The following is a 27,422-nucleotide window of genomic DNA, read 5'->3' as shown; positions in this document are numbered from 1 at the left end:
GTGCCACAGTGAGTAGGTGGATAACCTGAGGAAGTCATTTATCCAGCACTCCATCGTCTCATCAGTAAAAAAAAGAGTGGGCTAAAGTGACAAGACCTCAGTCCCTTCCAGCTCTGACACCCTACAAGGCTAGTGATCATTATCCTATTGTCTGAATTTGGCTGGGTCTAGACTTTAACTAGGGAAGCAGGGAAGAATTTATTGAAGAAAAGAGAAAGAGAGGATTAACTGCTATTTTATATTAATACTACCATTTGCTTTCATATTACTTTCATCAGCTATACAAGTTACAGAATAAAGCTATCTACTTAAAGCAATAGTACTGGGAATCCCTGGTGTTCCAGGGGCTAGGACCTCGAGCTTCCACTGCAGTGGGCATGGGTTTGGAGCTAAGATCCCACATGCCTTACCATGTGGCAAAAAGAACAAAAAAACACAACAAAAGCCCCAAAACCTACCACCAACCAAACAACAAATCTCCCTAAAAAATCCCAGTATTCCTATGTCAGATCATTCAACTCTAAATGAACACAGACTCACTTAAAATAATAATAATAATAACCTTAATTTTGTCTGTTTCATTTTGTCATTTCTGGACAGTTTTGCCCTTTGCATTCTTATATTCAGATTAAAATAAAAGTACCCTCTTTAAAAAAAATCCATCCAGTTATACACGTAACAGATATTTGCACACTTTTCTGTATGTATACTATCTTTCAATTTTAAAAGTTTACTTTTAAAAGAAGGGTAGTCAAAATATAGTCAGAATACATGTTTCCTGAAATCTAAACCAAAGTACTATTTTTGTTAGGCACAACCTCAAACTGGCTTGCTTGTAGCAAGTCTCATTCTGGTAACAAGATCAAATATTCTGCTGCTTAACCTGTGTGAGAAGGCTTCTGCCTAAGGAAGCCAGAAAGTCTAATGTCCAATTTAGTGTAACATGAGCTTGGGGGATTTCTGGGGCAGGGCGGGGGGTAAGATGTGAAATATTGGAAGTTTATCTGGTCAGCTCTTTCACCAAGAAGTAGAAAGGCCAAGTCAAAAGTCATGTGGTCCATGAGCAGAGTATCACAAAAAGCTTCCGTAAATAATTTGAAATGAGACTGGGAACTAAATACTTGGTAGGAAACTCTCTCAAACACCTTATATGTAAAACTGGAAGAATATTTACCAGAGTAATATTGTTAACAGCACTGTTGAAAAAATCAAACAAGGCACTGACCTGATGGTATTTAAAAAATAGCTGATAGTAATAGCAATTGTACCAACAGTAGTAGTAATAGCAGTTAACATTGATCGAGCATGTTGTAACCATTGTTCTAAACACTTGTATTTACCAATTACCCTCAATTGCTATCACATCCTGTATCTGTTAATATTATCTGCATTTTAGAGATGAGCAAACAGAGGCACAGAGTAATTAGGTAATTTGCCATAAGTCACACAGTTAGTAAGTGATGGCGTCAGGATTCAACCAACCTGACTCCAGAACTCTAGACTCTCTAAACTAGCAACTGTACTCCTGTCTCTTTAGCAAAAAGACCACCCCAAGGTTGCCATGTAAATGGGTGCAGCTATCTTGGAATAACAGGTTAGACTGTGGATGGTCCCATACTTCTAGAAGACTCAGGCCATGTTTGAGAAATACTCAGTTCAATGTCTTTGGGGAAACACAGAAACTCTTAAATTGCCTATTCTTCCTTGGAGGAAGAAAACTTTGGAATACTTCTCCCAAATGAGTCTAAGCGGGGTCATTTTGTTAGAACCAACAACAGTAAAACAAATTGTTTTGAAATAATTTTAACATATTGATAGCAATCGATTATTTCTATCATGAGTTTAAAAGATTTTAAGAGACTTCTTTGAACTGATAACAGTAACTGCCTGTGCTGGGTCTGTCCATAAAATAAAAACTGATGCAGAAACGGTTGTTAGAGTATTGTCTGAACCACTCACCATTAAAGCAGTTTTAACTTGGCTGTTAAAGAACCCATTCAAAATGTTTAGTAGTCACTGACCTGGGGGTAGTACCTGTCCCTATGTGAACTAAAGTCTCCATTAAACCCACCCTTCGACCTCAATGAAGGTGGGCAATCAAAGCTGTCCAAGAGTAGTTAGAATCAAGAAGAGTTGGTCCGGCTGGCTTTTCACAAGCTGGAAAGAAGAGAGGGCAGAACTGCCCAGTCTTTTCCATATGCTGTGCCTGCATCAGAAGAGGAGAAGTGTTTTGTACTTGGCTCGTAGATGGAATGGGCGCTGTAATAAGTTACATCCTTATCTTACTTACCCTACAATGTATGGGAACCAAACAGGAGTTTTTGGGTTTTTTTTTTAATACCTAAGAAAACATTCTGCAATTCCCCCTTTTGGAAGGAACCTTAAAAACAATTAGGTCACAGTGTTCAACTTATAACTACATACAGAAGTGAATGAAACACAAGATTTGACCTTGAGGTCTTCGCTTATGGAATATGATCTGGGAAACCCAGCCTGGTCCTGCCAACCAAAACAAGGGGTGGGAAATTAAGTCTTTCTAAGTTCACTTTAGGACCTGGGAAAATAAGAAGCTAGTGAAATAAATATAATTCCTAGTCCTTTGGATAAAACAAAAGGAAGGGATGATACAGTACTCTGAAGACAGAAGCACAAAAGAAAAAAAAGGTTCTAATAAAAACAAGATATACTTTCTAAATTCACCCAAGACTAGAAGAAAGGGGCAAAAGAATGGTTTATTTAGATCTCTACCACAGAAAGACTAACCATAGGACTTTTTGCTTGTGAAACTACATCCAGAATTCCCAAGAGTACAACAGACATATCACAGACTGTGGTACTGGTTACAGAATTAGAGAGGTCATAAAAATTCCATTCATGTGAAAATATTGTATCTCCAAAGCATGAAGAAACATACAAAACATGGTATTTGCGCTAACTTAATTTTGTTAAATGTATTAAGTGACAGAAATCATTATTGCTCGTCATAAGGGAAACAAACAATGTACCTGAGATAGCTTCCAAAATAAGCAACAATATTTGGGTGTTTACAGTCTTTCATCATAATAATTTCTTGCTGCACAACTGCAAAGTCTTCTCCTAGAATAAAAAATAAGCATGTTGAATATTTAGTAGGTAAATTTCAAAATGTCAATTTGTTTCAAAACATAATAAATTATGCTGATATGATTTTTAATGACAACTTCAGTCCCTTCTTGACAGAAAGTAAAGTACAGTGATTAAAAGCATGAACTCTGGCCCCAGACCATGTGGATTCGGAGCCTAACTCTGTCCCTGACGAAGCCGTGTGGGCTTGGGCAAGTTACTTAATCTCTCTGTGCCAATTTCTTCCTCTGTAAAATGGGGATAAAAAATAGTAACAACCTATCTCATAGGGCTGTTGGAAGGGTTACGTCAACTAATATATGTAAAATGCTTAGAACAGTATCTGACACAGAGAAAGCACTGATAAGCATTTACTATTATTACAATTATGCCCTGGATATAATCATCAAGCAATTCACTAGAAATACATTATTTTTTCCCTTTATTAGCAAATAACATTTAATATAAGTTTACACAAAGAAGCAGTTCTTTTTCAAGTCGGGGAGGAACCTTAGACACCCAGACTATCAAACGCACCTCCACAGTTCTCTGTGTAGAGTCGAGAGGCCTTGAGCGTCACTGGGTTCCCAGGTGGTCCCCACACACAGGCCTATCCTGTATTCGAGTGCCTTGTCCCAGGTGTGCTGGGATGTGGAATGGGGTTGTATTTAAGCCCGAGCAGACTGTAAGCAAATAATCTCTCCCTTTCTACTCCTTTCCTCCTTGCCCAAATTCTTCGAAATAAGATCTGGCAATCCTATAACAATGTCACACACCATGCCTCCTGAATGAACACTTATCATAGAGAGAAAAAGAACTGCCATGAATGCAAATGTAAACCAGAGACTATGCAGAAAAAGAACATGCAGAAGTACTGACATTTAAATCAAAGCAGCTTTTTATTACTAATTCAGTTTTTAAAGCATTATATACTATGAAAAATCTGATTAAATGTGTATTAGTGGCAAAGCCAAAAAGAGGCTTCCCAAACCAGTCTAAATCATAAAAGCAACGGCGTAATGAGAAGCCCGACATTTCTGCTCTTGGCATTTTCCACCTGTAAATGTAACTGAGACCTGAAGTAGCCTAACTGTGAAACGTATGGACTCAATACCCACCTTACAGGCCCAGATACAGGGAAGAAGTAGTAGCAAAGAGACAGTATGTCAGATCTGTCATTTCTGCACTGAAATGAAAATCAAAGATCTCCAAAGGGAGAGTAGGAAATTTTTATGTCTTCAAAATTTCAAAAGAAAATCACTAAACCAGGAAGATATTCTGCTGGGTTTACTTTCCACTAGTAAGAATTCTTGATTTTCAGTATATTAAGAAAAATCCAAGATAAAAATAATAAAGCCATAATGAGATTAATACCAATTTTCAGGGATATACTAAATACTTTGAAAGCTCTAAACTTTGCTTTTTCACCTGCCTCTTGATTATCCTTTTCCCTAATCTGGTAACTGGGTTACAGGAGATCAAAGTTGAGATAAAGTGAACTCCAGGACTTTAGTTTAATGGTTAGAGGACAGCTGCTCTCTTTTGGGGGACAACCCTGAAGCTGTTAGTCATCACACAACCTCTAAGGGAGCCAGAATGATACTGATCTGCAGAAAACAGCAAGAAGAAACAAAAAAAGGGAAGAAGGGGAAAAGCATGTGACAATGTAATTAAACTTGGAAATCTCATCTGCTTTGGTCATTTTCAGATATACCTGTTCTTGATCAATAAATTTCCTGTACTGTTTAAGCCACCTTGAGCTGTAGTTTCTGTCACATCTGCAAGCATCAATGTATCGATGTCTGCGTGTCTATGTCCTCACTGGACTGTTATATCCTACAGAACAGGATGATGCTTTTATGATCTTTGTATCCCTAGCACCTAATATGTAATCAGTAATATGCTGTTGCCTGAATGAATCCATGACAGAACATAATGCCTCTATCTGAGGACTCTAAATCAGGAACATCGGCTTTTGGTTTAATTTCATCCAGTTATTAGCATGTTTTATACAACTGTTTGCTTGCTACTCCTGTGCTATTCCTAAAACCTATGAGTGACTTTAAGTCTTCAACTGTATCTTTTCCCAGGAAATGTTGATACAAAGTGCTTCCTTTTTATCCTATTAAGTCAATTCCTGTGATTAGGACAATGGCCAAATGAAATTCAACATTTTTGCGGGGAAAAAAAATGCAAAGGAAAAAAACTCACAATTTTACTTTTAAAGGTAACTGAAAAAGGTAGATTTGAGAAAGAAAAAAAGAAAGCAGTTTATTACATTAATTAATCCAAAGGAGCCTAACAGACTTAAAGGACTTTCTTCAAAGTTCAAGAGAAATATTCCAAAGAATAAATCAACAGCCTCCCCGCCTAAATCTTAGCACACCTAACTGGATACTGCAAATTCTTTCCAATTTTGAGAGTTTAGGAGTTTTTGGTAAAATTTTCAGCCATGAAAGTGAAGAATACATCTTCCAGAGGATGGCAAAAATAAAAACAAAACCTAATTGAGAAAAATAGGCAAGCCTAGAAGTAGAGATCACGACTAAACCAAGTAGGCACACAGAAAAATACAAACTAATACATGCAAAGTTCTCAGAATAAACATGACACATACTAAGTGGTAAAAAAAATGTTAACTATTTAGTAGGCTGAGGCTCCAAGGATAGCCAGATGCTAATCTCTGAATATATGGCAAAAAGGGTTTGCAAGTGTGATTAAATTAAGGATCTTGTAAGGGGGAGATTATCCTGAATTATCTGGGTGGGCCTTCTAAGTGTAATCACAAGTGTCCTTTTAACAGGAGGCAGAGGGGATCACTGCTCCATCTTGTGGCTAAGATCAAATGTAAGAGGAGGGAGAGGGAGACTGGAATGGCAATCCATTCCAGTATTCTTGCCTAAAAAATCCCCTGGACAGAGGAGGCTGGCAGGCTACAGTCCAAAGGGTTGCAAAGAGTTGGACGCGACTGAGCGCAGCACAGAGGGAAACTTGACTATAAGAAGGCAGGGAGCAAGATGCTATGTCGCTGGCTCTGACGATGGAGGAAGAGGCCAAGAATTAACAAATGCAAGGAATGTAGCTCTAGAAGCTAGAAAAGGCAAGGAAACTGATTCTCCCTTAGAGTATTCAGAGGAAGAGCAGCCTCATGAACACTCTGATCTGGACCCAATGAAACACACTCTGGACTTTTAAAGATTAAGAATAAATTTGTGGCCCACCGACAGCCATGGCCGGTCCTGGGGCTGTTTTCTGCTGCCTGGGTGTCTTGTCCGGAGCTGGGGCCTTAGGCTTGGCCTCCTACAAGGTGCATGGAGCCCAGTTTCCGGATGCCTACAGGAAGGAGCTCTTTGACAAGTCCAACAAACACCACTTCTTATGCAGCCTGGCCCTGTTAGCGGTAACCCTGTGCAGAAAGCCTGGGTTACTGCTAGCTTCTGGAACTATCTCACCTGCACCACTTTTTACTACCAGGCTCTGGGTGGAGACCCCAGCTTCCAGAATTTGGCTCCTGTGGGAGGGAGCCTGCTACTCTTGGGCTGGCTTGCCTTGGCTCTTTGAGCTTTCTTGTGTTTAATTTCTGTGTACTTTTTTTTTTAAGAATTGGAGCAGGGAAGGAATTAAAAGAGAAAGGCAAAAAAAGAAAAAAAAGAAAAAATTTGTGCTGTTTCAAGTCATCAAGTGTGGGACTTGCAAATGTAGCCACAGGAAATTAACACATGATTACCATCAACATTACTATGGTGTGACAGAGCTGACTAGCCATTCACAAAAAATCTGCGCTCTCCCTTTCACGGTAGGGAAGTTACTGCTAGAAGGCAATCAGCCAGTCAAAAGACAATTCCCTGTCAACATGATGTGCCCAAGAGACTAGTTCTTGCCAATGGGATGTGGGCAAAAAAAAAAAAAAAAAAAATGCCCTTTTCCTGCTCTTTGTTTTCCCATTAGCAGACTACATGACACTGTGAGGTCCCAGAAAATGTGATAAGTCTGGGTCTCTGAGTCATCGTAAGAAAAATTTCATCCAACAACTTGAACATCTGCTCTAAACTATGACATAAACTTGTAATAAAAACTTCAGTTCAGTTCAGTCACTTGGTCGTGTCCGACTCTTTGCAACCCCATGGACTGTGGCACCCCAGGCATCCCTGTCCATCACCAACTCCCAGAGCTTACTCAAACTCATGGCTATTGTGTCCGTAATGCCATCCAGCCATCTCATCCTCTGTTGTCCCATTCTTCTTCTGCTTTCAATCTTTCCGAGCATTAGGGTCTTTTCAAATGAGTCAGTTCTTCACATCAGGTAGCCAACTTATTGGAGTTTCAGCTTCAACATCAGTCCTTCCAATGAATATTCAGGACTGATATTCTTTAGGATTGACTGGTTGGATCTCCTTGCAGTCCAAGGGACTCTCAAGAGTCTTCTCCAACACCACAGTTCAAAACATCAATTTTTCGGCACTCAGCTTTCTTTATAGTTCAATTCACATCTACACATGACTACTGGAAAAACCATAGCTTTGACTAGACGGAACTTTGTTGGCAGAATAATGTCTCTGCTTTTCAATATGCTGTCTAGGTTGGTCATAGCTTTTCTTCCAAGGAGCAAGTGTCTTTTAATTTCATGGCTGCAGTCACCATCTGCAGTGATTCTGGAGCCCAAGAAAACAAAGTTGCTCACTGTTTCCATTGTTTCCCCATCTATACGCCATGAAAAGATGGAACCGGATGCCATGATTTTGTTTTCTGAATGTTGAACTTTAAGCCAACTTTTTTTCACTTTCCTCTTTCACTTTAATCAACAGGCTCTTTAGTTCTTCTTCGCTTTCTGCCATAAGGCTGGTGTCATGTGCATATCTGAAGTTACCAATATTTCTCTGGGCAATCTTGATTCCAGCTTGTGCTTCATCCAGCCTGGAGTTTCACATGATGTATTCTGCATATAAGTTAAATAAGCAGGGTGACAATATACAGCCTTGACGTACTCCTTTCCTGATATGGAACCAGTCTGCTGTTCTATGTCCAGTTCTAACTGTTGCTTCCTGACAGATTTCTCAGGAGGCAGGTCAGGTGGTCTGGTATTCCCATCCCTAAGAATTTTCCACAGTTTATTGTGATCCATACAGTCAAAGGCTTTGGCATAGTCAATAAAGCAGAAACAGAAGTTTTTCTGCAATTCTCTTGCTTTTTTGATGATCCAACAGATGTTGGCAATTTGATCTCTGGTTCCTCTGCCTTGTCTAAATCCACCTTGAACATCTGGAAGTTCACAGTTCACATACTGTTGAAGCCTGGCTTGGATTATTTTGAGCATTACTTTGCTAGTGTGTGAGATGAGTGCAATTGTGTGGTAGTCTGAACATTCTTTGGCTTTGCCTTTCTTTGGGATTGGAATGAAAACTGACCTTTTCCAGTCCTGTAGCCACTGCTGAGTTTCCCAAATTTGCTGGCATATTGAGTGCAGCACTTTCACAGCATCATCTTTTAGGATGTGAAATAGCTCAACTGGAATTCCATCACCTCCTCTAGCTTTGCTCGTAGTGATGCTTCCTAAGGCCCACTTGACTTCACATTCCAGGATGCCTGGCTCTAGGTGAGTGATCACACCATCGTGATTATCTGGGTCATGAAGATCTTTTTTGTATAGTTCTTCCATGTATTCTTGCCACCTCTTCTTAATGTCTTCTGCTTCTGTTAGGTCCATACCATTTCTGTCTTCTTTGTGCCCATCTTTGCATGAAATGTTCCATTGGTATCTCTGATTTTCTTGAAGAGATCTCTAGTGTTTCCCATTTCATTGTTTTCCTCTATTTCTTTGCAATTATCACAGAGGAAGTCTTTCTTATCTCTCCTTGCTATTCTTTGGAACTCTGCATTCAAATGGGTATACCTTTCCTTTTCTCCTTTGCCTTTCACTTCTCTTCTTTTCTCAGCTATTTGTAAGGCCTCCTCAGATAACCATTTTCCATTTCTTTTCCTTGGGGATGTTCTTGATCACTGCCTCTTGTATAATGTCACGAATCTCTGTCCATAGTTCTTCAGGTACTCTATCAGATCTAATCCCTTGAATCTATTTCTCACTTCCACTGTATAATCATAAGGTATTTGATTTAAGTCACACCCAAATGGTCTAGTGGTTTTCCCTATTTTCTTCAATTTAAGTCTGCATTTGGCAATAAGGAATTCATGATCTGAGCCACAGTCAGCTCCTAGTCTTGTTTTTGCTGACTGTATAGAGCTTCTCCATCTTCGGCTGCAAAGAAAATAATCAATCTGATTTCTGTATAGACGATCTGGTGATGTCCATGAGTAGAGTCTTCTCTTGTGATGTTGGAAGAGGGTGTTTGTTATGACCACTGCATTCTCTTGGCAAAACTCTGTTAGCCTTTGACTTGTTTTATTTTGTACTCCAAGGCCAAATTTGCCTGTTACTTCAGGTAGCTCTTGACTTCCTACTTTTGCATTCTAGTCCCTTATAATGAAGAGGACATCCTTTTTTGTGTGTTAATTCTAGAAGGTCTTGTAGGTCTTCATAGAATCATTCAGCTTCTTCAGCAGTACTGGTTGGGGCATAAACTTGGATTACTCAATAACTGAATGGTTTGCCTTGGAAACAAACAGAGATCATTCTGTCATTTTTGACATGCATCCAAGTACTGCATTTCGGATTCTTCTGTTTACTATGATGGCTACTCCATTTCTTTAAGGGATTCTTGCCTACAGTAGTAGATACAATGGTCATCTAAGTTAAATTCACCCATTCCAGTCCGTTTTAGTTTCCTAAAATGTTGATGTTCATTTTTGCTAGCTCCGTTTGACTACTTCCAATTTGCCTTGATTCATGGACCTAACATCACAGGCTCCAATACAATATTGCTCTTTACAGCATCAGACTTTACTTCCATCACCAGTCACATCCACAACTGGGTGTTGTTTTTGCTTTGGCTCCATCTCTTCATTCTTTCTAGAGTTATTTCTCCACTGATCTCCGTGGCAAATGGGCACCTACCGACCTGGGGAGTTCATCTTTCAGTGTCCTGTCTTTTTGTCTTTTCATTCTGTTCATGGGGGTTCTCAAGGCAAGAACACTGAAGTGGTTTGCCATTCCCTTCTTCAGTGGACCACGTGTTGTCAGAACTCTCCACCATGACCCATCCATCTTGGGTGGCCCTACACAGCATAGCTCCTAGTTTCATTGAGTTAGAGAAGGCTGTGGTCCATGTGATCAGTTTGGTTAGTTTTCTGTGACTGTGGTTTTCATTCTGTTCTCCCTCTGATGGATAAGGATAAGAGACTGATGGAAGCTTCCTGATGGGAGAGACTGACTAGGGGGAAACTGGGTCTTATTCTGATGGGCAGTAAATCTTTAATCCAATTTTCTGTTGATGGGCGGGGCTGTGTTCCCTTTCTGTTGTTTGACCTGAGGTCAAACTATGGTGGACATAATGAAGATAATGAAAACTTATTATGCTCTAGTTTAGTTATTATAACAGTTAGCATTATCCTAAGTGATGTAATTACCAACTGTTTATGAAAAAGGCTGTCCAAACTGTAGGAGGTTTTCCAAACTGTTAATTCACAAATGTTTTAGTGGATTAACAAATGTAACACTCAATCCTTTTAACAGACAGAGGGTAGATAAAATGAATAAGATTACAGACATCTGTATTTGCTTCATTTTTTATACATTTTTAATTTAATGCTTTCCTATAAAAAGCTATTCAAATATGTGAGAGCTATAAGACCTACTCTTATTATTAACATAAGCACTTTGTCTTAATAATCTATCCATTCACATTTTCAAAAAATAGGCAAAAAATTCAGTAAAGCAAATAAAATTTCACAAATACTGTTGCTAGATAAATATGGTGATGCTGTCAAAAGAGAACTACGGGCAGGGTAGCACTACCATTGTGAAGAGTATTTTTATGTGTATCTGCACAATGAGTGGAAGGAGAGGTTATAAGAAAAACAGGCAAATGTTAAGGATTACCTGTATTGGGAGGTGAACCAACAGACAAGTCTTTAGGAAACCAAGTCTGGGTCTACTTGTAAACTGTGTCTTCTGTTTCCCTAGTTCTTTCTTTATGAATTGAGGGTGCTCGATTACCTTTTGTTTTTTGTTTCTTATTTTAATTCTTTGTTTTTTAAATTTTCCTTGGGTCATCTTTATGCGTCTCTTCTAAGTGTTTAACATGTTCATGTCTATCAGAAGCTGACACGTTTTTCTAGAAGTGTCATGACAAATGTCATGATAATGAAATAATTCTTTGCAGTATCAAAAGTTAACTAACATGGTGACTAACAACAGAGCAGATTAGAATTTAAAACATTTAATTATAAATTTTGAAGAGTTTAAAAGCAAGTTATTTTGTTATAGATCTGATTTACCTTAGTGTGTGAGCATGTAAAGAAATATGTTTATGAGCATGTATTTGTGTATATATATTATTTGTGAAAATATCTAATGCTTTCATTTGGGTGAAGATGAATAGTTATTCTTAGGACATTCTGTGTTGAGAAGACATTCAACAATCACCATACACAGAGCAGCTAATATGACATAAAAGAGAACATACTAAAGAGCATGGATAGAGTTCTAGAAATGAACAAGACTTTCCTTGACTTTAAGAAACTCACAGGGGATAAAAAATGCTGCACAATCATAACTATAATACCTTAGAGTCAAACCTTAAATAACTCCCTTTTTTTTTAAGTTATTCAACAGATCTTTACTAACAACTACTATGTGCTAGCAATGGGATGGCACCAGTTAAAAAAAAATACAAACAAAAATCCCTGACATTGTAGAGCTTACCTTCTAATGTAAGTAGACAGGCAATAGACAAAATAAATCAGCAAAATTATATAGTATATTAGAAAGCAATGAGTACTAAGGTGAAAAATGAAGCAAAGGAGGGAATAGGGATGTGGCAGGAATGGCTAAAGAGAGTGGGTGAGAAAGAAGATATTTGACTAAAGACACAAAAGGGAAGGGAGCCCCTGAAAAGGGTCAAACTGCATGGCTTCCTGGAACAGGAGGCAGGCTGCTGTGCTTGGTGTGGAGTGAGCTAAGAGAGAGTGCAGAAGATGAGGGTGGTGAGGGGGTGTATCATATGTGAGCACTTTGTCTTGTACCCCGAGACAGGAATCTGCAAAGACCTGACATGCTAACACTGACTGCTGGGTGGAAAACAAAAGGAGCACTGGTGCGAGCAGGGAAATCATTCAGAAGGTCAGGCATCAATCCCTGGAGGTGTGTACTGGCTCGCACAGGGCTGGAGCACTGAAGACGTAAGATGTGATCACCACCTCGGTCTAGTTTAAAGATAGGGCCAGCTGGTTCACTCCGACTGGAAGCAGAGTATGAGAAAATGAGATGAGTTAAATACCACTTTCAAACGTATGGTCTGAGCAACTGGAAAGATGCAGTTGCCATTCACTGAAATGGACTGACTCCCTTATTTCTGTAACATTAAATCTATGCTTTCCTGCTGAACTCACAATGTCTAGCAGATGGTCAAGATTAAGGACAAGTATTTTGGAATCAAAATGTTGAACTATGAAACTTGGTTTTACAACGTTCTGGTTGTATGATCTTAAGCAAATTCATTCATATTCACATTCTCTGAGCTCAGATTCCTCATTATGAAATGGAGATAACACTTGTCTCCCTCTGAAGGTTACTGCAAAGATTAAATGAAAGAAGTAGCTAGAACAAGGTCTCACACATGTTTAATAACTATTACCTGTATGATTTGTTATTTGTACTCCTCCTTCCATTTCTCCCACGAATCCCCCATTTACTGTGCTTCAGCCGCACTGGCTGCCGTGCGCGTCCCTGGATACCACACACAGCTCCTGACTCAGAGAGAGCCTGTGGACTTTCTACTCAGCTGCCTGCAATGTTCTTTTCTGCGCAGCTGCCTTGAGTTCTCACTTCCTCTAGGGCTCTACTCAACTGTTCCTCTAAGATGAGACCTTCTCGATAGCCCCACATAAAATAGCAACTCACGACTACAACTCTACAACACCCTTACTCTGCTTTACTTTGCTCCACAGCACTTAGCACATCGAATACACTCTCTGTTTATTTATTCTGTCCCCTAACACATAATACGGGCATTCAGTCTGAAGGCAGTCTGAAGGACTTAATGAATTATTCTAGAAGTACTAAGCAAGTGAAACCCACAAGTGAAAAAATATATAGTTCTCACTATCTGCAATATATACAACTGTGTTCTTAGAAAGCAAGAAAACAAAAATCAACTGAAAAAACAACCGAAACAACAACAAAAAATCAAGTCAACAAGTTAGAATACATACATCAAATTAAATTACGTATCTAAAGATAAGCTTTAAAGTGTGTAGGCTACATTTAAATAAAATATTTGTAAGTATTTTTGGAGTTAAAAGATATGCAAAAAAATGGACAAACATTTCACTTATGAACAAAATAATTTACTATGGTAAAGATGGCAACTGTCTCATGAATTTATCTCTGAATTAACGTAATTCCAATCAAAATACCAACTGAATCTTCCTTTGAACATAAAAAAATTATAACTAAATTCATCTGGAAAAAATAGACACAAGGGAACGATTCTGTACTAGGCATTATTTTTAAATGAGTAGCTCTTATTTAAAAATTGATAAGAATTCTCATCTTTTTGATTCTTTGTCTATGTTGGATCATGTTAAATGTCCTGTGACCAGAGAGACAGGGGAAAGAAATAAAAAGCATTCAAATTGGAAAGGAAGAGGTAAAACTGTCTTTGTTTGCAGATAAGATGATCTTCTATGTAGAAAATTATAATAATTCCACAGGAAAACTATCAGAATAAATCAACTTACCGAAGTTTTAGGATACAAAATCAACATACCCAAGCAATGAACAATCAGAAAAGGAAATGAAGAAGATCTCAATTACAATCTCATGAAAAAAGAGTAAAATATTTAGGAATAAACTTAATCAAGAAGATGAAAGACTTGCATACTTAAAATTACAAAGTATTGCTGAAATAAATTAAAGACATAAATAAATGGAGACACCCCATATTCATGGATTAAAAGACTTAATATTGTTACAGTGTCCATAACTACCCAAGATGATCTACAAATTCAGTGCAATCCCAATAAAAATCCCAACGGCAGTTTTGAAAAAACAGAATTAGAAAAAACAACCCTAAAGGTCATATGAAACCATTATGAAGGACCTTGATTAGCCAAAACAAGATACAGAGTTACAGTAATCAAAACCGTTCAGTACTGGCATAAAGACAGACCTCTAGACCAATGGAAGAGAATGGAGAACCCAGAAAAAACCCATATACATATGATCAATAGATTTTGAACAAAGGTGCCAAGACTACAGAATAGGGAAAGACCAGTCCCTACAACAACTGGTGATGGGAACAATGGATATCCATATACAGAAAAGTGACATTAGATCTGTCTCTTATACCATGCACAAAAATCAACTGAAAATGGATTAAAGACTTAAACCCAAGACCAGAAACAATAAACTGCTAAAAGAAAACATACAGGGAAAACATCTTTAACATTGGTCTTAGAAATGACTTCTTGGATATGATATGAAAAGAACAAGGAACAAAAGGAAAAATAGACAAGTGCAACTGCATTAAACTAGAAAGCTGTTGCAGGGCAAAAAAGGAACCTAAAGAATAAGAAAATATTTGCAAACCATATATATGATAAGAGATTAGTATCCAAAATATCTAAGTAACTCCTACAACTCAATAGCAAAAATAAACAAAAAACCCCAACAAAACAAAAACCCTTATTAAAAAATGGGCAAAGGGCTTCAATAGATAATTCTCCAAAGAAGACATTACAAAGAGCCCAGAAGTATATGAAAACTTGTTCAACATCACTAATCAGAAGGAAAATGCAAATCCACATTTGCAAATCCACAAATGCAAAGCCACAATGAGGTATTAACTCACACCTCTTAGGTCAGCAACTACAAAAAAATAGTGAAAATAACAAGTGTTGACAAGGATGTGAAGAAATCAGACCACGTGTACACTCTTGGTGGAAATGCAAAATGATGCAGCTGCTATGGAAAACAGAATGGAGGTTGATCAAAAAATTAAAAATAGGACCATCATCTGATCCAGCAATACCACTTTTGGGTATTTAACCAAAAGAATTAAAATCAGGATTTCGAAGATGTATCAGCACTCCCATGGTCACTCCCATGGTCCAGTGATGCATGAACAGACGAAGAAAATGTGATGCGTTCACACACACACACGCACACACACACACAATGGAACACTATTCAACCACAAAAAGAAGGAAATTCTGGCATACACAACAACACTGATAAACCTTGAGGATGGACCCCGAGGACATGCTGAGTGAAATAAGTCAGTCACAGAAAGATGAATACTACATAATTCCACTTATAAGGTATCTACAGTAGTCAAACTTATGGAAACAGAAAAAACATGGGGGTTGCCAGGATCTGGAGGCTGAGTGGGGTGGGAGTGGTGAGGAAGTGCTGTTCAATAGATTTAGAGTTTCAATCATGCTGGAGATCTTCTATACAGCCTAAGTTTACAGTTAGCAATACTGCTATAACTGTATTGCATGATATACTCAACAGCATATCATGTTATTGATATGCCTGATACACTTAAACATTTATTTAGAGGGTAGACCTAATGTTATTTTTTTTTTTACATAAAAACACACAGACACACACACAGTGTCTTATGGCCAAAGGAAAAAAGTTAAACTATGGGAATAAGTAAGGTTTCTCACACCCAAGATATGGGTACTCACAAGTCTTCCTTCTATTTTAAACACAGAGAAATGGTAATATTTATCTATCCTATTATGTGAAAGTATTTTAATTATAAGATCAGTTTTAATTTATCTTTTAATATGGTAATTGGTCCATAGGGTTGCAAAGAGTCAGATATGACTGAAGTGACTGAGCACGTGCCATTCAAAGTACACAATCTGTAAACCCCGTTTCACACTACAGAAACAATAAATGGAAATAATAATTTCAGTAAAACCATGGCTCACAACCCAGAGCTGTTGTGATTCCCTTAAATAAGCTGCCAATTATTATCACAAATTACCAGACTACCAGGAAATTCAACTACTATCTTAAGAGCACATGAGATCTAACGACTTGGTTTTAAAAAGATAAAACTGGCTTTAAGTAATAATGACATACTATTGTAAGATATTTTTTGTAAAACCAGAAAACCAGCACCTAATTTTTGGTTTCTGGAGAAATAGTCAAATTATAAGTAATAATAAACTGTGGAAAATTCTGAAAGAGATGGGAATACCAGACCACCCAACCTGCCTCTTGAGAAACCTGTATGCAGGTCAGGAAGCAACAGTTAGAACTGGACATGGAACAACAGACTGGTTCCAAACAGGAAAAGGAGTACGTCAAGGCTATATATTGTCACCCTGCTTATTTAACTTATATGCGGAGTACAGCATGAGAAACGCTGGGCTGGAAGAAGCACAAGCTGGAATCAAGATTGCCGGGAGAAATATCAATAACCTCAGATATGCAGATGACACCACCCTTATGGCAGAAAGTGAAGAGGAACTAAAGAGCCTCTTGATGATAGTGAAGGAGAGTGAAAAAGTTGGCTTAAAGCTCAACATTCAGAAACTAAGATCATGGCATCTGGTCCCATCACTTCATGGGAAATAGATGTGGAAACAGTGTCAGACTTTATTTTTGTGGACTCCAAAATCACTGTAGATGGTGACTGCAGCCATGAAATTAAAAGACGCTTTACACCTTGGAAGGAAAGTTATGACCAACCTAGATAGCATATCAAAAAGCAGAGACATTACATTGCCAACAAAGGTCCATCTAGTCAAGGCTATGGTTTTTCCAGTGGTCATGTATGGATGTGAGAGTTGGACTGTGAAGAAAGCTGAGTGCTGAAGAATTGATGCCATTGAACTGTGGTGTTGGAGAAGACTCTTGAGAGTCCCTTGGACTGCAAGGAGATCCAACCAGTCCATCTTAAAGGAGATCCATCCTGGGTGTTCATTGGAAGGACTGATGTTGAAGTTGAAACTCCAATACTTTGGCCACCTGATGCGAAGAGTTGACTCATTGGAAAAGACCCTGATGCTGGGAGGGATTGGGGGCAGGAGAAGAAGGGGACAACAGAGGATGAGATGGTTGGATGGCATCACCGACTCAATGGACATGAGTCTGGGTAGGCTCCGGGAGTTGGTGATGGACAGGGAGGCCTGGCGTGCTGCAATTCATGGGGTTGCAAAGAGTCAGACACGACTGAGTGACTGAACTGAACTGAACTGAAGGAATACAAGGGTAAAACTTCTATCTCTACTACACTTACCAGTGAGAACCACAGTCTATTATTCATGGAGAGTTCTAATTTTGAGATGCTTCAAGCTCTCAGACATTCTGGTTTTCTCTCAGAAGACTTGATTTTAAATAAGTTTTTAGTGGCTCTTGATCTAGTCTTGAGGCCATGAAGGCATAAACCACAATCAAATAAAACTCACTAAGCTATCATTCCTGAAAAGCAAAAAAGTATGGCAAATCTATTCTCCCCACAAACTCAATTTTGACTTACAACTGCCTCTAATGTTAACATAGACAGTACCTCTTCCTTATCCTTTGTCTTACCAGTCACATTTTAAGTCTCATTCTTTCACCCTAAAATCCTGCCCATCCCTGCCTACCATGCTACTCAAGTGTGGATGTTTTAACAGGAATAGTTCTTCTTACCAGGGGAGTCTCCCTTCTCCATCTATCCTGTGTATACTGACCACATCACTAACCTATTTTTAAAAAATCCCATCATCCACAGGGTAGAGTCTAAATCTCTGTGCTATAACATTTATGGTTCTCCATAAACTATAATCAATCTGCTCTTCACATCTTATTTCCTTCTATATTTCCTATTTATTTCCCACTATGACAGAGCATAGTCACTAGTGTTGGTCACTCAGTTGTGTCTGACTCTTTGTGACCCCGTGGACCATAGCCTGCCAGGCTCCTTTGTCCATGGAATTCTCTAGACAAGATACTGGAGTGGGCAGCCATTCCCTTCTACAGGGAATCTTCCTAACCCAGGGATTGAACCTAGGTGTCTTGCACTGCAGGCATATTCTTTACCATCTGAGCCACTGGGGAATCCAACAGAGCATACCGCTGTAGTTAAATCAAACTACAATTGTCCAAACAGGCCTAGTAAGTCAATATCACTTCTGCTTCCACATTATCCTCATATGAAATACTCTCCATTCTCTTATACTGCCAGCAAAATCCCAACCAGCCTTAAAGACTCAGCTGAACTGTTCTTTTCTTAACTACCCCAAGTGAAATGAATCTCACAACCTCTCTGGACCCACCAAGTGAATCAGGAGATATTAGCTCCTCTGTTCTATCAGCATTCTTTCACACAGCGTCTTGCCTAAATAGGCCCAATCTAGAGTATTTCACGAGAAAACAGCCAAAGCCAGCTACTCAGAGACCTGTGAATGGACGACAGTTTCCAGCCACGGTCACCACCACTCCTTACTGCCAGCCCCACGACGCACACACACACTCCGCCATCAGGCTACTCACACACGCTCTCTGGCTGGTTAGTTTTCACGCTGGGTGACAAGCTCTTTGAAGGGAGGAACCACGTCTTTGTACCTTCTATTCTAATTAAACCGAGTACTAAGCAAACATTCACGAAGCTGAATCGCTGAAGTGACACGGGGTTGAGGAGGAGGAAGATACTGCAGATACACGAAGTAAAAAGCCTTCTTTATTTTTGAACATTATTCCCTTGCCCTGTGTAAATGTCTAATCTGACCAGTACAGTGGGCCTCAAGCTTACTGTGACAATAACGTGGCTCCAGTATGTTAAGGAGTGGCTAGGCGATCCATGGTTAACCTCTGAGAAGTAATTATCACCAATGATGTAACAGCTCTCTTCATGAAGGCCATAAACACCTGGCACTGAATAAACAGCTGGTGGCAAGGGATTCAAGCAAGCTCTCAGGGAGGTGGGAAAGTGCAGATAACTCCTTTCCCTCCCTGCCCTCCGTGACGCGAGACGAAGGAGGAAAAAGCACCCTCCCAGCGCTCAGGACAGAGAAGGTTAACGTCAAAGGCTGGCAGGAAAGAAGACTCATAACACTTAACTCTGGCGACCCATGAAAAAACCGTGGCATGGGTCTTACTGGTACTTAGCCACACTTTAAAAATTTTGCTTTACAGTTTAATAAATATTGCTCTTCTGAAAACAAAACATCATACCTTATTTTCTCATGATGAATTTTTCCTGCTTATCAATCTCAGTATTTTTCATGGTGTTGGAAGAGGAATGAGTTTCCCTACTTAGAAGAGTTGCTCCCGTGAGGTGCTACCTAATTAATCAGTGTTATTTGTCTGCATTTATATTCTACTTTAATAACTAAAGCTGTAAAAAATACCACAAATGAGTAACTACAAGCAACTTTAATTAAATTCTATTTCTTTAGTGTGAAGAACTAAAGAACAGCAGGTAAAGAGTCAAAGGAATCAGGTCCACAAACAAGATGAATGGCCCTGGGTAAATTACAAGCGCAGTGCCTACTTCCCTGCAATAGGAAATGTGAGCATTAGGCTGAAGAGACTGTTCAAATGATACTTCTCTGCCATCAGGTGTTTTCTACTCCAAGTTCTGAAAATTGTAAAAAAAATCTGACCACCATCTATCTATGACCTAAAAAGTATCTTCTGGCTCTAAAATAGACTTTAAAACTCAAGAAGAAAAAAGATAAGAACTTGAAAGTGAAGTCTGAAAGTACTGGGTTAATTTGGGTTTTTCCATAAGATGTAGAAAAACCCAAACAAACTTTTGGGCTAACCCAATACCTATCTGTGCATTCTATTCTATTAGCAGGCTCTGCCACAAGTGTTCATTTGGATCCCTTTTTAACTTTCTTTTAAAGTAAGTCTCAAGAGCTGGCAGTGTACTAGCTCCATCATCCTAACAACCGCAGAAACAAACCTGCAGTCTGACGAGAGCAGGTTTACTGACCCGCTGCAACAAGGAAGACTGCACCCCGGGGGAATCTTCAGCTGTCTCACAAAATAAAGGACAAAGAGTAGCTATAAGACTTGGGGAAGAGTAGCTGGCCTTCCCTGGTGGCTCAGATGGTAAAGAATCTGCCTGCAATGTGGGAGACCTGGGTTGGGAAGATCCCCTGGAGGAGGGCATGGCAACCCACTCTACTATTCTTGCCTAGAGAATCCCCATGGACAGAGGAGCCTGGCAGGCTATAGTCCATGGGGTCGCAAACAGTTGGACACAGCTGAGCGACTAAGCACAGAGTATGAAAGCTGTAAGACTTACAACTATAATAATATTTAAAGTAGTTATAAAAGAGTAGAGTATAGGGGTTCCCAGGTGGCGCTATGGTAAAGAACTCGCCTGTCAACACAGGAGATGTAAGAGATGCTCGTTCAACCCCTGGGTTGAGAAGATCCCCTGGAGGAGGGCATGGCAACTGACTTCAGTATTCTTGCCTGGAGACTTTCATGGTCAGAGGAGCTTGGTGGGCTACAGGCCATGGGTGGCAAAGAATCGGACGCGAGTGAAGTGACTTAGCATGTACGCACAGAGTCCAGCTGAAATTCACATAAAGCTGTGCTTTGATAGGCTTAGAGCAAAGCAGAGCTGTGTGTAAAGGGTCTACTTCAGGACTGGACTGCAGAGTGAACCAAGATCCTCTTTCCTCAGGAACTACAAAGTTAAGACAGATGTGGATGCTGCGTCCAGAAACCCCTTTTCTGGAGCTGTGTGTCTTGGCTGTAAATTAAGACCACTACTCTATGTCAGGGAGACCTAGATTCTCCAGGCAAGAGTGGGATGTTTTATTCTTCCTGATATAATTATACTCAAGTCAAGTTTCTGACAGTCTGATTTTCCAAAACAAAGTTTTTCAGTGAGTTGGCAAGCCACAGTCATTCAAAGACAGGGTTTGTTATGACATTTTACAGCTCTACCATTCTTGGGAGAAATATTGTTTCTTGTTGAGTTTGAGGTTTATCTATGTCTGCTATTCCAGCCTGATAAATGGCCAAATTCTGACTTTCTCTGCTATTTAAGATTCCTGTCTCCATTTTATGTCAGCATGTAAAAGAACAGCTTGCTAATTAAACTGATTACATTATGCTCTTCAGAAAAGTTTGTTTGCCGATTTATCTTTTCTTTATTATACAGCAATTTCTCTATGAAAGATGTCCAACTTCAGCAGATACACTGGTTTTGAAGAAACATTATCTTACCTCAGTGAAGTTCATGTACTCATTTAATGTGTTAGCTTGTTTCAAATAGTATAATGTCCTCAAGGTCCATCCACATTGCTGCAAATGGCAGATTTCCTTTTCTCTCTTGGCTGAACAATACTCCATCATGTATATATGTATATACATGTGCACACACACATACACACACCCATATCTCCTTTATCCATTCATCCACAGACACTTAGGTTGTTTCTTTATCTGGGCAGTTGTGAATAATGACATAGGAGTGCAGGTATCTCTTTGATATCTTTTCATATCCTTTTGATATATACCTAGAAGTGGGACTGCTGGATCACACTGCAGTTCTCTTTTTCATTTTTTAAGGAATCTTTACAGTGTTTTCCACAGTGGCTACACCAATTTACATTTCCACCAACAGTGCACAGGGGTGCCCTGTTCTCCACCTCCTCACCAACATTTATCCCTTGATAAAAAATGGGATATTTTTATGATAAAAATCTAAAAACCTTCTACACAGCAAAAGGAACCTCAAGAAAATGAAAAGACAGCCTACAGCATGGGAGAAAATATCTGAGAATCATATATCAGGTAAGAGGTTAATATCCAAAAAAAAATATAAAAAACTCATGAAAGTTATTGGTGAGAAACCTCGAACAATCTGATTTAATAATGGACAGAGGAACTGAACAGATATTTTTCTGAGGAAGACACACAAATGGCCAACAAGTATATAAAAGGTGCTCAACATCATTAATAACCAGGGAAATACAAGCAAACCACAATAAGATATCACCTCATGTCTGTTAGAATGGTTATCATAAACAATATAAAAGATAACAAGTGTAGATTAATTTTTATTGTGAAGATCTCTGGGACTACAATGTAATTTATAAAACATCAATAAAATGTAAACTTTGTTAGAAGCAATTGGTCTTAAATGGAAACTGGACTTTCTTCTATACTGGTGTATTATGGGAGTACAGTAAATATTAAATTTGTATTAGCAGTATTTCAAGTAAAATGCCAGAAGTCACTGGTCTGCATTACATACTGGGAATCAAGAAGACTTTCTGCAGGAAGATGAGATCATGAAGTGACATTATCTGGGTAATGTTGTTCTGTTTCCTATAGAAGTATTAATATTTCTATCTCTCATTAAATACTTGTCTTAGTATTGCTCAGGTTTTCTTTTCTTTTTTTTTACCCACTTCATGAGTAAGGCTTAAAATAAACTTACAAATATATTTTTGTTATCCTCTGAGACTTTGGGGAAAAGGTAACATGGATGGATAATTTATATAACGGGGCAGGAAATGCACTAATGTGCAGTTTTTAAAATAGAGACAAATTTACCTACCTAGGGGTAGTACCCTAATTCCCTTAATACTAATTTCTAAAGAAAAGTTCTTTAATAGGTAAAAATTGATGACATATTGTTTCTAGGTGATATTCCTGTGACAGTTCTTGAATAGCAGCATAGGTAAGTTAATGGGCAAAATAAAAATGGTTGATTTCTAACTACAATTTGGTAGTCAACACTGTACAACAATTCCATCACTGTTAACTGGTCAGTTCTGTCTATTTTCTTACCCAGGTTCAAATCCTCATAATAAAAAACACTCAAATTGCCTCATGGGGTAGACTACTGTTTGTGCCTCCAAAAGCCATTCTTTCCTTCTTCTTGGACATGCTAACGACCACATTTCCCAGCCTCTTCCATTTCCTTCGTGCATTTCTGCAGCCATTGAAGTTAACTTCTAGCAACAAAATGAGCAACAAAAATGAGCAGAACTGGTGTGTGACTTCCAACCTCACTTTTTTAAAAGAAAAGTTACTTGCCTTAAAATATCTCTCTCTATACCTGCAAGCTAAAGATGGACATACCAGTGACCCAACCTCACATCAGCAGATGAATGAGTGCTCCACTGCGTGATGCCATAAAACGCAAGGAACATGCATCCTTGAACAGCCTCATGGAACAGAACTGACTTACCAACTTGGGTTCACCTCACAACTGTTATATGAGAGAGAAACAAATGTCTATTTTGTTTAGGTCACTTTGTTTTGGGGTTTTTTGCTATAGCAGTTAACCTGAATGTAATATGCTTCTTTTAAAGAATGTTTAAAATTTGATAGCTGATTTCCAATTTGTGCCAACTTCTGCGGTAGAGCAAAGTGACTCAGTTAAACATATATATACACATTCTTTTCCTAATACCCTTCTCAATATACCTCTTCACTGCTCTCTCTGTTTCTAATACGAATTTACATTTCAAGTCATCTGCCACATTACTACCAGTTATCTTAAAACACAGACTAAATATCAGTCCTCTCCCTAATAATCTTCTGTGATCCATGGCTCTAGACTTTCTGGCATGGAACAAAGGTATTATGGTACATAATCTGGCCCTAAGTATCTTTCTGGTTTCTATCCTTTATGATCCACTCCCATCCTGGACCATGCCCCCTTTTTCCCATGAAGGTTCTTTAGCTCCAGCATCACTAGACTTCAGCTTTTTCCAATGAACAGAAAAACAAAACATAACTTTGTAAAGTGAAAGACAGAGGAGGTAAAGAAAATTAAATCTGACTGAGCAGCCAAAAAGAGGTGTGAATAGACAGTATATACACACATGTGCACTAAAGTGGTTAACGTCAGGGCATGTTCTTTCTGAGAAGCATTTGAAGGTGCACTGATTACCCAGTGGCTGAAACGTCAGCGGCATCAACATCCACAAAAAACTAAAACAAGCATTATTTAAATGATATGGATAATATACACATTTTATTGAGCTGACATCTGTATAACCAAGTGTCATTTAGTTGAGCGGCATTTAGTATGTCACAGCATTGTGCCGCCATCACCTCTATCTAGTTTCAAAACACTTTATCGCCCCAAAGGTGAGCCCACACCCACTAAGCAGTCACTTCCCCTTCCTCCCTCTCCCCAGCCCCTGGAAACAACAAACTAGGTTTCTGTCTCTTTGGATTTACTTATGCTGTATATTTCATATACTAATAAACAGAATATACAATAGGCGACCTACTGTGTTTGGCTTTTTTCATTTAGCATAATGTTTCTGAGGTTCATCCTTTTTGTAGTTTTATCAGCATGGATGATATAAATTTTACAAGCAGGAATATCTGTAAATGCAACATACTGAAACCAACCTAAAGGCTCACACATAGACCAGTGACTGAATTAACTACAGTATATTCATATGATGGAGTAACTATACAGAATGAGAATTAATGTGGAATGATTTCTCAGACATAATGTTAAATGAAAAGGGCAAAATTCAAAGGGATAGCTATAGTATGCTTTAGCTATCTACCTTTTGTGAAAAAATAGAAAGTAAGAAAATATTCAAGTACTGCTCATTTGGGTAAACAAAACAACACAACATGGAAAGGATGCTCTAAGACCATAAACTGCGGTTATCAACAGGGGATGAGTGGGAAGAGAATAAAAAAGAAGAATGCTACTTCCCTAAATCATGTTCAGGTTTCATGTACTTCACAAATACTCTAAAGGAATGAAATCAAAGACGAATACAAACAGAAACAAATGAACTGGTCAGGTTTCCATGGGGTAAAATGTGTTTCCTCAAAAGATACGGTGAAATCAACCTCCAGTACTTCTGAATGTGATCCTGTTTGGAAATAAGGTCTTTGCTGTAATCAAGTTAAGATCAGGCCTTTATGGTGGTCTCTATAGCTGGTGTCTTCATACAAAGCAGAAATTTGAACATGGGGTTTCTGCTCCGAGATGATGGAGGTAAGGACTGGAACCATCTATAAGCCAAGGAATACCAAAATTGTTGGCCATATTTTTCAGAGTTCTCAGTAGGAACCAACTCTGCTGACACCTTGATTTCCAACTTGTAGCCTCGCCTGTTAGAGAGTAAACTCCTGCTGTTTCAAGCCATCTAGTTTGTGCTACTTTGTTATGGCAGCCTGGAAACATAAAACTATACAGACTTCAAAAGAATAACATAAGCAATTTTGAAAGGGAGAAGGAGGAGAACCAGATTTTAGAATAATATATGCCCTCAGCCTAGAGATCACAGAATTCTAAACACTGACCTCCAGTTAGTAGCTGAGTTCTTTCTGAAATTACTTTTACGTTCAAGTATTAAGCAAATAAATAAATATACTGTTGATAATGGAAATGAAGTTTCTCTCTGTTGGAGAAGGAAGTTACACATATGGAATGGAGAGAAGAGTATTAGATTGGTATTGGAGATATAAGCGTGAAATCATGGTTTTCAACAAAGATAGATGGGGGTGGGGGAGGGAAGAGGTGTGTGGGTATACATGTATTTATGTGTGCATATACACACCTATTTCCTGGCTCTATCCCTGAAGACAACCCCTTAGAAACCATGCATCAGTAGCAATAAACAGGCCCAGCATTCAAAACAAAGGCTCAGGAACTCTTTCAGATTAAAACAAACAAACAAAAAAACTGGAGACCTGGGCAACTGATTGCAACACATCCTCCTAGATTTTCTTTTTTCTAAAAACATACTACTAGGGCAACTGACAAAATCTGAGTAAGAACTGTGGATTAAATAACAGCCCCGTAGCAGCATTAATTTCCTGATTTTGATCATTGTACTGTTATTTAGGCAATGAATGACATTCCGTTGTTTTAAGAAAATACACACGAAAAGTATTCAGAGGAAGAGGGTATTTTAAATGTAGGAAAAGAAATATTGAGAAATCTAGATGAAATATTAAAATTCTTTGTACTATTCTTTCCAATTTTCCCTAAAGTCTGATTATGTTAAATAAAACTGTAACAACTTAAAATTTAATTTAACATTGAAAATGATGAACAACAAGCTCTATAGTAGAGAGGCAAACTTTCAAAAAATGTTGCTGGAGAACTGGGAATTATTCTAAAAATTCCAGGAAGCATCTGTAAGGCAATATATTGAATACATAATAGCACAGGCTCTAAGAAAACACAGACTTGGATTTGAATTTGCTCCTCTGTTATACAGTCTAGGCAAATTAATCTTTCTGTGTCTCTATTCTGAGGTGGGGATGATAATACCATACCTACTGCACTGCGTCTCACTATGAGGATTGACTGAGACAACACACACGAAGGGCTCAGTGTGGGGTCTGGCACACTGTCCTAAGAAAGCATCCAAAAAGTGGCTACTGGAACTTTTATCATCATTAGCACTATTGTTGTTGTTATGTGAGTTTGTGAATTTAAGGAAAATAATTCCACCATCTAGAAAAACATTAATAAGAAAGTTAATTTCTGTTAAACCAAGTTCTGCACATCATTATTATTTTCTACTGATGTCTGGGCGTGTTTGAATTCTGCCAGCGGCTTCCCAAGTGGCACTAATGATAAAGAACCTGCCAACCAATGCAGGAGACATGAGACGTGAGTTCGATCCCTGGGACAGGAAGATTCCCCTGGAGGAGGGCATGGCAATCCTTTCCAGTATTCTTTTCTGGAGAATTCCATGGACAGAGGAGCCTGGCAGGCTACAGTCCATGGGGTCACAAAGAGTCGGACATGGCCAAATTCTCCTTTGTACCTTCTCTGATATAGAAGACAATCATGATAGCTGCACTTTCCAGGTTTTTAATTTTTAAAGGACCTGTCAGTATTTCAGAGCCTATTAATGTTATTCTAAGTATCTCCAATAGTTCTAAGCACGTGTATAAGAGTACATGTGTGTGTGTGAGAGACTCTGGGAAAAGTAATGTTACCTATACAACACCTACAGACTTTAAAGACTAAATTGGATATATCAAAGATTCAAACTAAACATATAAAAAGGGCTCGTTTGTTTATCTGGTGGTAGTGGTGGTGATTTAGTTGCTAAGTCGTGTCTGACTCTGTGACCCCGTGGACTGTAGCCCGCCAGGCTCCTCTGTCCATGGGATTCTCCAGGCAAGAGTACTGGAGTGGGTTGACATTTCCTTCTCCAATACATTAAACTACTTAATTTTCACACCAATGCTATGAAGTAGAAACTACTGATATCCCTACTGTGCA

At 38.7% G+C, this 27,422-nt stretch overlaps 1 protein-coding gene and 1 pseudogene across 4 annotated transcripts in view; one reads left to right on the top strand and one right to left on the bottom strand.

Annotated features, from left to right (window-relative positions):
- MAP4K3 (mitogen-activated protein kinase kinase kinase kinase 3) overlaps positions 1-27,422 on the bottom strand; it is a 179,148-nt gene that overhangs the window by 91,283 nt on the left and 60,443 nt on the right. For all 4 annotated transcript variants that reach the window (XM_043918177.1, XM_043918179.1, XM_043918178.1 and 1 more), the window contains exon 3: positions 3,006-3,096. In XM_043918177.1, coding sequence (XP_043774112.1) covers positions 3,006-3,096 — 91 coding nt within the window. The remainder of the gene's footprint in view (positions 1-3,005; positions 3,097-27,422) is intronic.
- Positions 6,330-6,709, top strand: LOC122703735 (annotated as a pseudogene).

This window comes from Cervus elaphus, chromosome 11 (genome assembly GCF_910594005.1).
Source record: "Cervus elaphus chromosome 11, mCerEla1.1, whole genome shotgun sequence".
Taxonomy (NCBI): domain Eukaryota; kingdom Metazoa; phylum Chordata; class Mammalia; order Artiodactyla; family Cervidae; genus Cervus; species Cervus elaphus.
Note: the sequence above shows the minus strand (reverse complement) of the source record. Positions and strands in the feature narration are given on the sequence as shown.